General features: G+C 44.6%; 1 protein-coding gene across 1 annotated transcript in view; it reads left to right on the top strand.

Moving 5' to 3' along the window:
• MPL (MPL proto-oncogene, thrombopoietin receptor) overlaps positions 1–14941 on the top strand; it is a 135253-nt gene that overhangs the window by 91696 nt on the left and 28616 nt on the right. Inside the window, exon 10 of the mRNA XM_033915538.1 lies at positions 2550–2709. Within this exon, the coding sequence (XP_033771429.1) occupies positions 2550–2709 (160 nt within the window). The remainder of the gene's footprint in view (positions 1–2549; positions 2710–14941) is intronic.

The following is a 14941-nucleotide window of genomic DNA, read 5'->3' as shown; positions in this document are numbered from 1 at the left end:
CAATCTCATCAGCTTCTTTGACTGGGTGACAAGGAAGCTGGACTTGGAAGAGTCTATGGACGTCGTGTACCTGGACTTCAGTAAAGCTTTTGACAGCGTCCCACACCGCAGGCTGTTGAGCAAAATGAAATCGATGGGGTTAGGAGAGACACTAACTGCATGGGTTAATGATTGGCTAAGTGGAAGACTTCAAAGAGTAGTGGTTAACGGTACCCTCTCTAAAACATTGGAGGTGACCAGCGGAGTACCGCAGGGCTCAGTCCTGGGCCAACTCCTTTTCAACATATTCATAGGGGATCTGATTCAGAGGCTTCAGGGTAAAATAACATTATTCGCCGACGACGCCAAACTATGTAATATAGTAAGTGAATATAATTTGCAGGATAGTATGGCACAGGACCTGCTTACATTGGAAAGATGGTCCTTGACCTGGCAGCTGGGCTTCAACGCTAGGAAATGTAAGGTTATGCACCTCGGTAGCGGTAATCCTGGCAGAAATTACACCTTGAATGGAGAAACTTTAACTAGTACTTCAGCAAAACGAGATTTAGGAGTAATCATCAGTGCAGACATGAAAACTGCCAATCAAGTGTAGAAGGCTTCATCTAAAGTAAGGCAGATGATGGGATGTATCAATAGAAGTTTTGTCAGCAGGAAGCCTGAAGTCATAATGCCATTGTACAGAACCATGGTGAGACCTCACCTGGAATAATGTGTACAATTCTGGAGGCCACATTACCGTAAAGATGTGCTCAGAATCGAGTCGGTTCAAAGGATGGCCACCAGGAGGATCTCAGGTCTCAAGGGTCTCTCGTACGAAGAGAGACTAAACAAACTGCAGCTCTACACTCTGGAAGAACGTAGGGAGAGGGGAGGCATGATTGAGACATTTAAATACATCACAGGACGTATCGAGGTGGAAGATGATATCTTCTTTCGCAGGGGACCCTCGGCCACTAGAGGGCATTCGCTCAAACTCAAGGGCGGGAAATTTCATGGCGACATCAGGAAGTATTTCTTCACAGAAAGAGTGGTTGACCGTTGGAATAAGCTTCCAGCGCAGGTGATCGAGGCCAGCAGCGTGCTGGACTTTAAGAATAAATGGGATGCCTATGTAGGATCCCTACGAGGGTCGAACTGAAAAATCGGTCACTAGGTATAGACTTAAGAGGATGGGTCAGCAGACTTGACGGGCTGATCAAGACCAGCATCGTGCTGGACTCTAAGAATAAATGGGATGCCTATGGGGATCCCTACGAAGGTCAATCTGAAGAATTGGTCACTAGGTATAGACTTAAGAGGAAGGGTCAGTAGGGTGGGCAGACTTGATGGGCTATAGCTCTTTTCTGCTGTCATCTTTCTATATTTCTATGTTTCTAACTTGATTACTGTAACATCGCCTATTTAGCAATCTCCCAAAAGAATATGCGACGATTACAACTAATACAGAATGCAGCAATCAAACTGATTTTCGGACTGAGGAAGTTTGACCACGTGACACCTTACTACCGACAGTTATATTGGCTACCGATCGAGGCACGCGTAAAGTTTAAGTTCGCCTGTTTCTGCTTTAAAGCACTATATGGCCTAGCCCCCAATTACATAACTGACCTTTTTTCCTTCTCAGTCAACAGACACAAGAGAAGCACACACCTGACCTTCGTTTCCCCCCCAGTTAGAGGATGTAAGCTCAAAAGACACCACCAATACTTTCTCTCCAACCAAGCAGCACTATGGGGTAAAGATTTAGAACAATTGCTCACGTCTTCCACTTATGGGGAATTTAGGACACGCCTAAAAACACATCTGTTCCTGATGTATCTAAACAACTGACCCGTACAATTCTCTCTCTTCAATATCGGTTACCTTGAACTGTTAACTCGATCTTTCTCCTCTGCTAAGTTCACTCAACCTGTACCATCTTTTAATCTTTGTAAACTGCATAGAACTTCACGGTCCTGCAGTATATAAGCTGTTATTATTATTATTATGGACGGGGAGAGGGATAAGGAACTGCTTTGTGGGAGGGGTGTGCTGGGGGCAGGCAGCAATCTTGGTTTGCTCTGGGGGGAGACAGGAGGCAACGGAGAGACAGGCAGGCCTGGCACAACAGAGAGAGACAGACAGACAAGGGGCCAGGGAGAGACACAGACAGAAAGAATGACAAACAGACAGGGGGCCAGAGAGACAGACAGCGGCCAAGGAGAGAGAGAGACAGACAGACAGGGGGGAGGAAGGCCAGTGCAAGCAGCAGGCCAGACAATTTGCTTGTGGTGGTGGTGATTTAAATAGGTACAGGGAGGAGGGAAGGGAGGGCGCAAGCGTGATGTGGGGAGGCGGAGATGGCGCCCATGTAAGTCTGCCCCTTCTGTCCCCCTTTACTATGCCACTGGCTCCAGTGCATCAAGCTCACAAAACAGTTAAGCTCTTAATTAATTAAACGTCAGAATTTAATTGAGCCAACAGTTCAGTGGTGTTGAAGACTGAATTTCTTGGTACTTGAGGATCTCTCTCTCCACAGTTCATCAAGTAATCTTCTTTTTGTGCAGACCCTTCAGATCCAGCACAGAGCAAATAGTGAAATCCTGGACCTTCGCATGGGGACAACATACTCACTGCAAATCCGAACTAAACCAAATGGGGAAAAATTCCAAGGATTCTGGAGCATATGGACAGACAACATTCAAGTGACTGTGCCAGCTAGTACTGGTGAGTAACTGGGAATCTCATAAAAACATAAGAACTGCCAGACTGGGTCAGACTGATGATTCATCTAGCCCAGTATCCTATTTCCAACAAGTTCCAGTCTAAGTCCCAAGTACATAGTAACATAGTAGATGACGGCAGATAAAGACCCGAATGGTCCATCCAGTCTGCCCAACCTGATTCAATTTAAAAAATTTTTTTAAAAATTTTTTTCTTCTTAGCTATTTCTGGGCAAGAATCCAAAGCTTTACCCGGTACTGTGCTTGGGTTCCAACTGCCGAAATCTCTGTTAAGACTTACTCCAGCCCATCTACACCCTCCCAGCCATTGAAGCCCTCCCCTGCCCATCCTCCACCAAACGGCCATACACAGACACAGACCGTGCAAGTCTGCCCAGTAACTGGCCTAGTTCAATATTTAATATTATTTTCTGATTCTAAATCTTCTGTGTTCATCCCACGCTTCTTTGAACTCAGTCACAGTTTTACTCTCCACCACCTCTCTCGGGAGTGCATTCCAGGCATCCACTACCCTCTCCGTAAAGTAGAATTTCCTAACATTGCCCCTGAATCTACCACCCCTCAACCTCAAATTATGTCCTCTGGTTTTACCATTTTCCTTTCTCTGGAAAAGATTTTGTTCTACGTTAATACCCTTCAAGTATTTGAACGTCTGAATCATATCTCCCCTGTCTCTCCTTTCCTCTAGGGTATACATATTCAGGGCTTCCAGTCTCTCCTCATACGTCTTCTGGCGCAAGCCTCCTATCATTTTCGTCACCCTCCTCTGGACCGCCTCAAGTCTTCTTACGTCTTTCGCCAGATACGGTCTCCAAAACTGAACACAATACTCCAAGTGGGGCCTCACCAATGACCTGTACAGGGGCATCAACACCTTCTTCCTTCTACTGATTACGCCTCTCTTTATACAGCCCAGCATCCTTCTGGCAGCAGCCACTGCCTTGTCACACTGTTTTTTCGCCTTTAGATCTTCGGACACTATAACCCCAAGGTCCCTCTCCCCGTCCGTGCATATCAGCTTCTCACCTCCCAGCATATATGGTTCCTATACGGTACCTGACATCGGCTTTCTTTTTTTTGCACTGTTCAGGAAGAAATGCATTTGTTTCTTTCTCTGGGGGTTGTACTGCATGCAGAGTCTTGAATCTTAGGGTTTGGTTTGTATATAATATTAGTACTTTTAGTTTGTGGTCCTGTATTTGCATAGGGGTTATCTGTGTTCTTCGTGTGTGACCAAGGCCAGGTGTTCTGGTAGGAATGAATGTTGAGAAACATACAATGTGCTTTGTATAGTTTAATTTTGTAGTTAACCATTTATGTATTGTTAATAAGATATTCTGTGTGTATATATGAAAAATGAATGGAAAAAATGGTATTACAATTAGTACTATTATGGGGCAGGGTCTGGGGGCAGAGCTTGGGCAATCCGCTGCCTACACTGTCAAGAACTTATAAAATAAGTCTTTTGGAGACATAGTCAGCACTTTAGGAAAGTTAGGAATTCTAAGATTCATCATTTTTGTGTAATTTTCAAAGTTTTCCACTTTCCTGGCTAGCAACAGTTTGTCTTGCAATATTGCAGTTTGAGAAGTTTGTAAGTTTTGAACCCGTTGATCTAAATGGTTAACTTTTTCTCCATAAACCTTCATTCCCTCCTGAAGTTTATCCAATTTCTGTGCCTGAATATTTACCAGAAGGGGGGCTCCTGCACATAGTTTATGTAAAGAGTCTAACGCTATCCAAATAGACTCTAGTGTAATTTCAGCCGGTCTTACCAAAGGACAGACACAGTCTGTCCTTCACATGCTGAACATAAGAACATAAGAATTGCCGCTGCTGGGTCACCAGTGGTCCATCCTGCCCAGCAGTCTGCTCACATGGCGGCCCTCAGGTCAAAGACCAGTGCTCTAAATGAGTCCAGCCTCATCTGCGTACATTCCAGTTTAGCAGGAACTTCTCCAACTTTGTCTTGGAACCCTGGAGGGTGTTTTCTCCTATAACAGATTCCAGAAGAGCGTTCCAGTTTTCCACCACTCTCTGGGTGAAGAAGAATTTCCTTATATTTGTACGGAATCTATCCCCTTTCAGCTTTAGAGAGTGCCCTCTCGTTCTCCCAACCTTGGAAAGGGTGAACAGTCTGTCTTTGTGTACTAAGTCTATTCCCTTCAGTATTTTGAACGTTTCGATCAAGTCCCCTCTGAGTCTCCTCTTTTCAAGGGAGAAGAGGCCCAGTTTCTCCAATCTCTAATTGTATGGCAACTCCTCCAGCCCCTTAACCAATTTAGTCATTCTTTTCTGGACCCTTTCGAGAAGTACCGTGTCCTTCTTCATGTACGGCGACCAGTGCTGGACGCAGTACTCCAGGTGAGGGCGCACCATGGCCTGGTACAGCGGCATGATAACCCTCTCTGACCTGTTCGTGATCCCCTTTTTAATCATTCCTAGCATTCTGTTCGCCCTTTTCGCCGCTGCTGCACATTGCACAGAGGGCTTCATCGACTTGTCGATCAGAACTCCCAAGTCTCTTTCCTAGGAGGTCTCTCCAAGTACCGCCCCGGACATTCTGTATTCGTGCATGAGATTTTTGTTACCGACATGCACCACTTTACACTTATCCACATTGAACATTACATTACATATTTCTATTCCGCCTCAACCTTGCAGTTCTGGGCGAAACCTCATTTGCCATGTTGATGCCCATTTCTCAAGTTTGTGTATGTCACGTTGCAGATCTTCACAATCCCCCTGTGTCTTTACTACTCTGAATAACTTCATTTCGTCCGCAAATTTAATCACCTCACTCGTCGTACCAATGTCCAGATCATTTATAAAGATGTTGAAGAGCACGGGTCCAAGCACCGAGCCCTACAGCACCCCACTGGTGACGCTCTTCCATTCCGAGTATTGTCCATTTATCTCTGTTTCCTATGCTCCAACAAGTTTTTAATCCACACAAGTATTTCACCCTCGATTCCATGACTCGCAATCTTCAGAAGTAGTTGTTCATGTGGAACCTTGTTGAACGCCTTCTGAAAATCCAGTTAAACAATGTCGACCGGGTCGCCCTTGTCTATCTGCCTGTTTACTCCCTCGAAGAAGTGCAGCAAGTTTGTCAGACAAGATCTGCCTTTGCTGAAACCGTGCTGGCTGGTCCTCATTAGACCATGTCCATCAAGGTGATCAATGATGCAGTCCTTTATCAGTGCCTCTACCATCTTTCCTGGTACTGAGGTCAGATTCACCGGTCTGTAGTTTCCCGGATCTCCCCTCGAACCCTTTTTGAAGATCAGTGTAACATTTGCCACCTTCCAGTCTTCCATAATCTTTCTCGATTTGATCGACAGGTTGGCTATTAGTTGAAGCAGTTCAGCTATAGTCCCTTTCAGTTCCTTGATGACCCTCGGATGGATGCCATCTGGTCCCAGGGATTTATCGCTCTTTAGCCTATCAATCTGCCTGTATACTTCTTCTAGACTGACCGTCAGCCCTGTCAGTTTCCCATCTTTGTTTCCAGCATAGAGCCTGATGGGTTCCAGTATGTTGCGTATATCCTCTTCGGTAAATACTGATGAAAAAAATGTGCTTAATTTGTTGGCGATTTCTTTATCTTCCTTTAGCACTCTCTTTATTCCATGGTCATCCAACGGCCCCTCCGCTTCCTTCGTGGGTTGTTTCCCCTTAATGTATCGAAAGAACAGCTTGAAGTTTTTCACCTCTTTGGATATTTTTTCTTTGTAGCTTTGTATACGCTCTCCCCATCACGATAATCTGGGGATTTGGCAGGCCCACCAGTTACTTCCCGTCCCTGCAGAGCCGCCACTATTCCCCACTCTCAAAGCTGTAGAGGAAGCACAGATCCCAGGGGACTAAGCGAGTCTTCGCTCTCGAGTGCAGAGATCTCCCTCACTCCGAGGTGAAGATGTCAGGAATCCTGTAATCACCTCCTGTTGCATCAAAGCAGAGCCGGGTTGCCAGGCTGAAGCAGCCACTCTGCCTCGTCTTTTTGGCATCATCAGATTAAACTGAACCCGCAAACAGGCAGTAAAATCTTATCGGCAGGAGAGAGTAATATCAGCATCCTCACTACCCCAGCGCCATCCTCAGTACCCCTCCTTTCCCAGCATGTGCCTGGTCTTTAAAGCATTTATCAATGATCTAGAGATGGGAATAACTAGTGAGATAATTAAATTTGTTGATGACACAAAGTTATTCAAAGTTCTTAAATTACAAGAGGATAGTGAAAAATTGCAAGAGGACCTTGTGAGCAATGTGAGCAAGTACAAAGTGATGCATGTGGGAAAGAGGAACCTGAACTATAGCTATGCGATGCTGGATTTTATGTTAGGAGTCACTGCCTAGGAAAAGGATCTAGGTGTCATCGTTGAGGAATTATCAGGAAAGGAATGGAAAACAAAGATGAAAATGTTATAATGGCCTTGTATCATTCTATGGTACGGCCACACCTCAAATACTGTGTGCAATTCTGGTCACCATATGTAAAAAAAAGATAAAACAGTACTCCCCCGATATTCATGGGGGTTCCGTTCCAGGAACTCCCGTAAATCTTGAAAAATCGCAAATACGGTTTTCAGTGGGGGAGACATGAGAGGGCAACCGGAAAGGCAGGAGAGAGCAGCCAGAGTGCCGGCGAGTGAAGGAAATCACTTGCGGTATGCTCCGACCGCCTCTTCCTGCACTAAAGTCGGGCCTCATCAATCAGGAGCTGCTTTGACATGCAGCTCCTGATTGGTGAGGCCTGACTTTAGTGCAAGAAGAGGCGGTTAGAGCATAGCGCGAGTGATTTCCTTCACTCGCCAGTGCTCCAGCTGTTCTCTCCTACCTGGTCATTTGTGGTCGGAAAATACCGCAAATGACTGGGACCGTAAATTGCCGACCGCAAATGACCGGGGGAGCATTGTAGTGAAATTAGAAAAGGTATGGAGAAGGGTGACAAAAATGATAAAAGGAATGCAACGACTTCCCTATGAGGAAAGGCTAAAGCGGCTAGGGTTCTTCAGCTTCGAGAAGAGACAGCTGAGTGGAGTGAAAGGGTAGATGCAAATTGCTTGTTCACTTTTTCCAAAAATACTAGGACTAGGGGGCATGCGATGGAGCTACTAAGTAGTGGATTTAAAACAAACCAGAGAAAATATTTCTTCACACATGCAATTAAACTCTGGAATTCATTGCCGGAGAATGTAGTGAAATCAGTTAGCTTAGTGGGGTTTTAAAAAGGCTTGATAATTTCCATAGGCTATTATTGAGATGACTTGGAGAAATCCACTGCTTATTCCTAGGACAAGCAGCAAAAAATCTGTTTTACTACTTGTGATCTAGTTAGGTACTTGGGTTGGAAACAGGATTCTGGGCTTGATGGACCTTCGGTTTTCCCAGTATGGCAATTCTTATGTTCTTATGATTACAGTGGTGTAACCATTTTTCATCAACAGTAACTAGTTGTTCCAGCTCACTGAAAATGCTGCAAAATCAACTTGGAAATGTCCACTCCGTATTGTTTCTTGTCGGCATTCTAACATTTGGGCACCCCCTTGAATGATAGCTTCTGCATACCTAGCTGCTCGTGGATTATACACCTAATGTGTTCCCTGGATATCTGTAATGTCTCAGCAATTGTTTTAGCCTATATTTGCCAGTCTGACAAAATCAGGTCATGGACATGGTCAACAATTTCAGGAGTTGAGGCATCCCAGACCTTTCTGCATCTTTGGTCTCAATCTCCATACTGAAAGTTTGCACACCATTTCTTCAGTGTGGAGTATGATGGGCATTTGTCACTCAATGTTTGCATCATACATTCATGGATTTCCTTTGGAGTCTTCTTCATGACGGCTCAGAGGTCCATATTTGAAAATTCCACACTTTTCATTTACATGGTTCAATCAATGATCTGAAGCAATGTCAAAACATAGCATTAGAATTCTACATATCAGCACATTCCAAAATAAAATACCATTCTTTTCAGCTACAGTGGCAAAATAACGCTCAGAATTTAGGAAGTTGGTTGGACTGAGAACCCATTGTACAGAGCAGACTGGATAGACCATTCAGGTCTTTATCTGCTTTCATGTACTATGTTTTCTTCCTATCTTTCCCATTGCACCTTTAGTGTGTGCAATGATGGTCCTCCACCGCCAAACTACTGTCAGTCAGTGTACCTCAGGGCTCTGTCCCGAGACCACTTTTCTTCCCTTAGTGCTCTAATCTCCTCCCATAGTTTTTAGTATCATCTCTATGTCGACAACTCACAGATCTCTCTCTCTACACCTGAAATCTCAGGAAACATTCATTCCCATATTTTAACTTGCTTGTCTGACATTGCTACCTGAATGCCTTATCACCATCTTAAATTAAACATGGCCAAAACTGAGGGCTAGATTCTCAAACAATGGGCCGCTGTCACAGCTGTTATTGTAGAGATTTTTAAAAAGCAAGTCATTCTCCCAAAAACACTCATGCAAATGAGGTTGGTGGAAAGTAGCGAAGATTCCTCGGTAAGCCGTTTTCATAATCCACTGCTACAATACATGCAAGCTAAACCGGATGGAACTAGTTTAGCAAGCACGTTAAAGGCAGATTTTAGTTTTGAGAATCTGCCCCTGAGCTCCTTATCTTGCCACCTAAATCCATCTCTCCTCTTCCCCATCCTCTATTTCTGCGAACAATGCCCTCATCTTCCCTGTCTCATTGGTTCGCAACTTCGGGGTAATCTTTGACTCTTCTCTCTCCTCCTCTTCACATATCTAATAGATTGTCAAAACCTATTGTTTCTCTACAATATCATACCATACTGATTCTTGTATCCCGCAAGTGTCAGCTAGGAATCATTGTGGCTTACACAATATTAGAATGATGCAGAGGTGTAGATGTCTTACAGCTGATTGCAGGAGAGAGCATGGAGAGGGTCATAGCAGTGCTTCTTTCTGAGAGCACTGCTATGACCCTCATCACCTCTCACCTAGACTACTGCAACCTACTTCTCACAGGCCTTCCACTAAACCATCTCTCTCACCTTCAATCTGTTCAGAATTCTGCTGCAAGCCTCATATTCGGCCAATGTTACTATGCCCACATTACCCCTCTCCTCCAGTCACTTCTTAACAAACTGTATCTTGTAATTCGCTACTATTTCTAACATGTCCCCTCTGAAATTCTTAACAAACTATATGTTATATTGTAATTCACTGCATTTTAAGATTCTGCATACTGTAATTCACCACTTTTTAAGATTCTGCATATTGTAATTCTACTGACTATCTGCATATTGTAAATCGCTGATTGTCCAGCTCTCTTCAATGTGAACCGCCTAGAAGTCAAACGATTATGGCGGTATAGAAGAATAAAGTTATTATTATTATTCACTGACTCCCTATCCATTTCCATATACAATTCAAGCTCCTCTTACTGACCAACAAGTGTATTTGCACCACAGGTCCTCAGTATCTCTCATCTCTCCCCATATCCCCCCACCCCCCACCCCCAGGCACTCTACTCATCAGGTAAGTCTCTCTTATCTGTACCCTTCTCTATGGCCAACTTCAGACTCCGTTCTTTCTACTTTGCTGCACCATATGCCTGGAACTAATTGCCTGTCTCAGCATGTCAGGATCCATCTCTGGCAGTAATCAAATAGACTCAAACCCACTTCTCTGAAGCTGCATTCAATTCCATACTATAACTCACCTGCTAAGCACCAATTACATTACATTACTGACTTCTATTCCGCTTGTACCTTGCAGTTCTAAGCGGATTACATCAGAAGATAACTGGACATTTCCAGGAAAAAAGTTACAATTAAGATAACTGGACGTTTCCAGGAAAAAAAATTACAATTAAGGAGCTGATTACATTATACAATTAAGGAGCTGGTTTCATAATAAAGTTTTGAGAAGAAGGTACAAGATAGGTAGAAAAATTAGGAAAACATCAGATGAAGCAGGAAGATTACGAGGTAGTTAAAGAATGGAAGCTGGTTACATTGTTGAGTCTTAGGGGGATAATACTGGTAGAGATGGTGAGAGGGGGGGAGATGCAAGAGGGGAGGGGAAGGGGGTTAGGCTATCTGGATAAATTTTTTGAATAGCAGGGTTTTGATATTTTTTTGGAACATTTTGAAGTCAGTTGTCGCTGTGAGCAGGTTGGAGATGTAGGGGTCCAATTTTGCTGCCTGTGTTGCTAGTAGGTGGTTGTACATCTTTTTGCGCTGAGTCCCTTTGAGAGAGAGGTGGGAGAAAGGGGACTGGATTCTCCTTTGTCTGGATGAGAAGTTCTGATTTAGGCGGTTATTTAGATGGGTGGGTGCAGTTCCATTTAGTGCGTTGAATAGTAGGCAGTATAGTTTGAATTGAATGCGGGCTTGTATAGGTAGCCAGTGTGAATCTAGGTAGGCGTTGGTGATGTGATCAAATTTTCCAAGTGAGTAGATCAGTCTGAGGGCTGTGTTCTGTACAGTCTGTAGTTGTTTTATTAAGTATGTGGGGCATGGTAGGTAGAGGATATTGCAATAGTCCACTAGACTCAGGTCTAGGGATTGGACTATAAGTCTGTATTGATCTTTGTCGAAAAATTTTCTTATTTTTCGTAGGTTGCACATGGTAAAGAATGCTTTTTGAGTAGTTTTGTTGATTTGGACCTGCAGGGAGCAGCATCTGTCTATTGTGACTCAGAGGAGTTTAAGAACGGGCTGTATGGGGTATTTGGTGGCATTTATTTCTAATTCGGTTATAGATGGGGTTTTGTCCTTTTCAAGCAATAGAAATTTTGTTTTGTCCAGGTTGAGCTTCAGTTTGTGGTCTAGTATCCATTTTTCCACTGCTTCTAATGTTTTTTTCAGGTTGTCTATTGGGGTGGGGTCTTGTGAGTCGAAGGAGAGGAGTATGGTTATGTCATCTGCATAGCTGAATGAAGTTACTTCTAGGTTGTCTAAAATGGTACCAAGAGAGGATATGAAGAGGTTGAAGAGCATAGGCAACAGAGGTGACCCTTGAGGTACTCCACAGGGGTTAGACCAGGGATCCGATAAGAGATCTTTTGTTTTTACTCTGTAAGTTCTTGTTTTGAGGAATCCTTGGAACCAATTGTATACCCCACCTGAGATCCCTATGGCTTCTAGAATCTGAAGAAGTATGGTGTGATCTACCAGGTCAAATGCAGCAGAGAGGTCGAGTTGGATTATCAGCATCCTTCTTCCTTTACTAAGGTGCTGTCGGGCTATATCTAGTAGAGATACTAGTAGTGTCTCTGTACTGTGGTTTGATCTGAACCCTGATTGTGTGGGGTGAAGTAGGTTGTGGTCTTCAAGGTAATTTGTGAGGTGTTGTGCTACCAGACCTGCTGTTAGTTGAACATATAATGGAATTGAGGCGATAGGTCTGTAATTGGAAGGGGTATCTATTGGGCCTTTGTGGTCTTTCAGTATTGGGGTGATTATGATTTCTCCTTGGTCTTGTGGGTATTGACTTTCCGTGAGAGTAGTTTGAATCCATTGCATGAGGCTAGCTTTGAATTTGGGGGAGGCATTTGTTAGAAGGTATGAGGGGCATTTGTTCAGGTCGCATGACGCTTGGCTATATTTTTTGTAGAGTCGGTTCATGTCCGACCATTGTACCACTGGGAAGTTGGTCCAGTACCTGTCACCTGCAGTGGCATCTCTTGTTGTAGGGTTATTACTATCTCGTCGAGGTGGGTTAGTGAGTTATTGAAGAAGTTCTGATTGTGGTAATCTTTTTTTTGAAGAAGTCTGCTAGTTGGGTGGCTGTTGGAGGGGAGGTACCTTGTGTGGGTAGGAATGGCTTGGTGTCGGTGAGATTTTTTACTAGTTGGAAGAGTTTCTTTGTGTCTAAGGTTTCTGTGCCGATTAGTTTGGAGTAATAAGCTTTTCGTTTTTCTTTAAGTTTGACCTTATATTGTTTTATTGAGTTTCTCCATGCTATTTTGGTATGTTCTTGGTTCTTTTTTCTCCAGACTCTTTCGAGATGTCTGCAATGTCTTTTTAGTTGGAGGAGTTCTGTGTCGAACCATTTGTCAGAAGATCTGCAGATTTTGTGTTTTATCTTTGCTGGGGCTAGCTTGTTCAGGATTCTTTTGCTCAGGGTGCGCCACTGGCGTATAAAATCATTAGGGTCTATGTAGGTAATTATGTGGTCAGCTTTGGCCCAGAATGTGGAGGGTTCGATTTTTTGTCGGGTTATGAAGGAGGTTTTGTGGGGTTTGTGTTTTGTGCCCAGTTGATGGTGAATGTAAGTTTGTAGTGGTCTGACCATAGGGAGGGGTGCCAGGCCCCATTGGAAATATGAATGTCTGGTGAGTGGGGATGTTGGGACATATAGAAACATAGAAATAGAAGGCAGATAAGAGCCATGGCCCATCTAGTCTGCCCACCCTAATAACCCTCCCCTACCTTTGCCCTGTGAATAGATCCCATGTGTCGATCCCATCTGGCCTTAAAATCAGGCACGCTGCTGGCCTCAATCACCTGCAGTGGAAGACTATTCCAGCGATCAACCACCCTTTCAGTGAAAAATAATTTCCTGGTGTCACCTCGCAGTTTCCCGCTCCTGATTTTCCACGGATGCCCTCTTGTTGCCGTGGGACCCTTGAAAAAGATGATATCTTCCTCCGCCTCGATGCGGCCCGTGAGATACTTGAACGTTTCGATCATGTCTCCCCTCTCTCTGCGCTCCTCGAGCGAGTATAGCTGTAATTTGTCTAGCCATTCTTCGTATGGGAGATCCTTGAGTCCCGAGACCATCCGGGTGGCCATTCTCTGAACCGACTCCAGTTTCAGCACATCCTTGCGATAATGCGGCCTCCAGAATTTCACACAGTATTCCAGGTGGGGCCTCACCATGGATCTATACAATGGCATAATGACTTCAGGCTTACGGCTGACGAAACCCCTGCGTATGCAACCTATGATTTGTCTTGCCTTGGATGAAGCTTGCTCCACTTGATTGGCAGCCTTCATGTCCTCACTGACGATCACCCCTAAGTCTCGTTCTGCTACCGTTCTTGTTAGGATCTCGCCATTAAGGGTATAAGTCTTGCATGGCTGCCCAGGTGCATAACTTTGCATTTTTTGGCATTGAAGCAGAGTTGCCAGGTCCTAGACCAGCGCTCCAGTAGGAGTAGGTCGTGCATCATGTTGTCGGGCATTGAATCTTTGTCCGTTGTGCATTTGCCAACTACATTACTTTGTTTGGCATCATCGGCGAATAATGTTATTTTACCTTGAAGCCCTTCTGCCAAGCCTCTTATAAAGATGTTGAATAGGATCGGGCCCAAGACTGAGCCCTGGGGCACTCCACTGATCACCTCCGTCATTTCGGAGGGGGTGCCATTCACCACTACTCTTTGAAGCCTACCTCCAAGCCAGATCCCAACCCATTTCGTCAATGTGTCGCCCAATCCTACAGAACTCATCTTGCTCAACAACCTGCAGTGTGGTAAGCTATCGAATGCTTTGCTAAAGTCCAGGTATACGATGTCCAGGGACTCCCCAACATCCAGCTTCCCCGTCACCCAGTCAAAGAAGCTGATCAGGTTGGATTGGCATGATCTCCCCTTAGTAAATCCATGTTGATGGGGATCCCGTAGATTCTCCTCATTCAGGATCTTATCCAATTGGCATTTGATTAGAGTTTCCATTAGTTTGCTCACTATTAATGTTAGACTCACTGGTCTGTAGTTTGCTGCCTCCATCTTTGAGCCTTTCTTGTGGAGTGGAATGACGTTAGCCGTCTTCCAGTCCAACGGGACGCTGCCTGTACTAAGGGAGAGGTTGAAGAGCGCGGACAGTGGCTCCGCCAAGACATCACTCAACTCCCTGAGCACCCTGTGGTGTAGGTTGTCAGGCCCCATTGCCTTGTTAACCTTTGAGCTTTGACAGCTCACTTTAGACACTGCTGGACGTAAACTCGAAGTTACTAAACGGGTCAACTGAGTCAACCCTTGTCTGTAGCTGAGGGCCGAGCCCCGGCGCTTCTCGGGTGAAGACTGAGCAGTATTCATTTAACAGTTGGGCTTTTTCCAAGTCCTTTTCCACATAGTCTCCGTCTGGTTTCCTAAGACGTACTATCCCGCCTGAGTTTTTATTTCTGTCACTGATATACCTGAAGAAGGATTTATCTCACTTCTGGATGTTGTTTGCCAGAGACTCCTCCATGTGGAATTTAGCCTCCCTGACTTCTGTTTTGACG

The sequence above is a fragment of the Geotrypetes seraphini genome, chromosome 12 (assembly GCF_902459505.1).
Source record: "Geotrypetes seraphini chromosome 12, aGeoSer1.1, whole genome shotgun sequence".
Lineage (NCBI taxonomy): Eukaryota > Metazoa > Chordata > Amphibia > Gymnophiona > Dermophiidae > Geotrypetes > Geotrypetes seraphini.
This window is presented reverse-complemented; position numbering and strand designations above follow the sequence as displayed.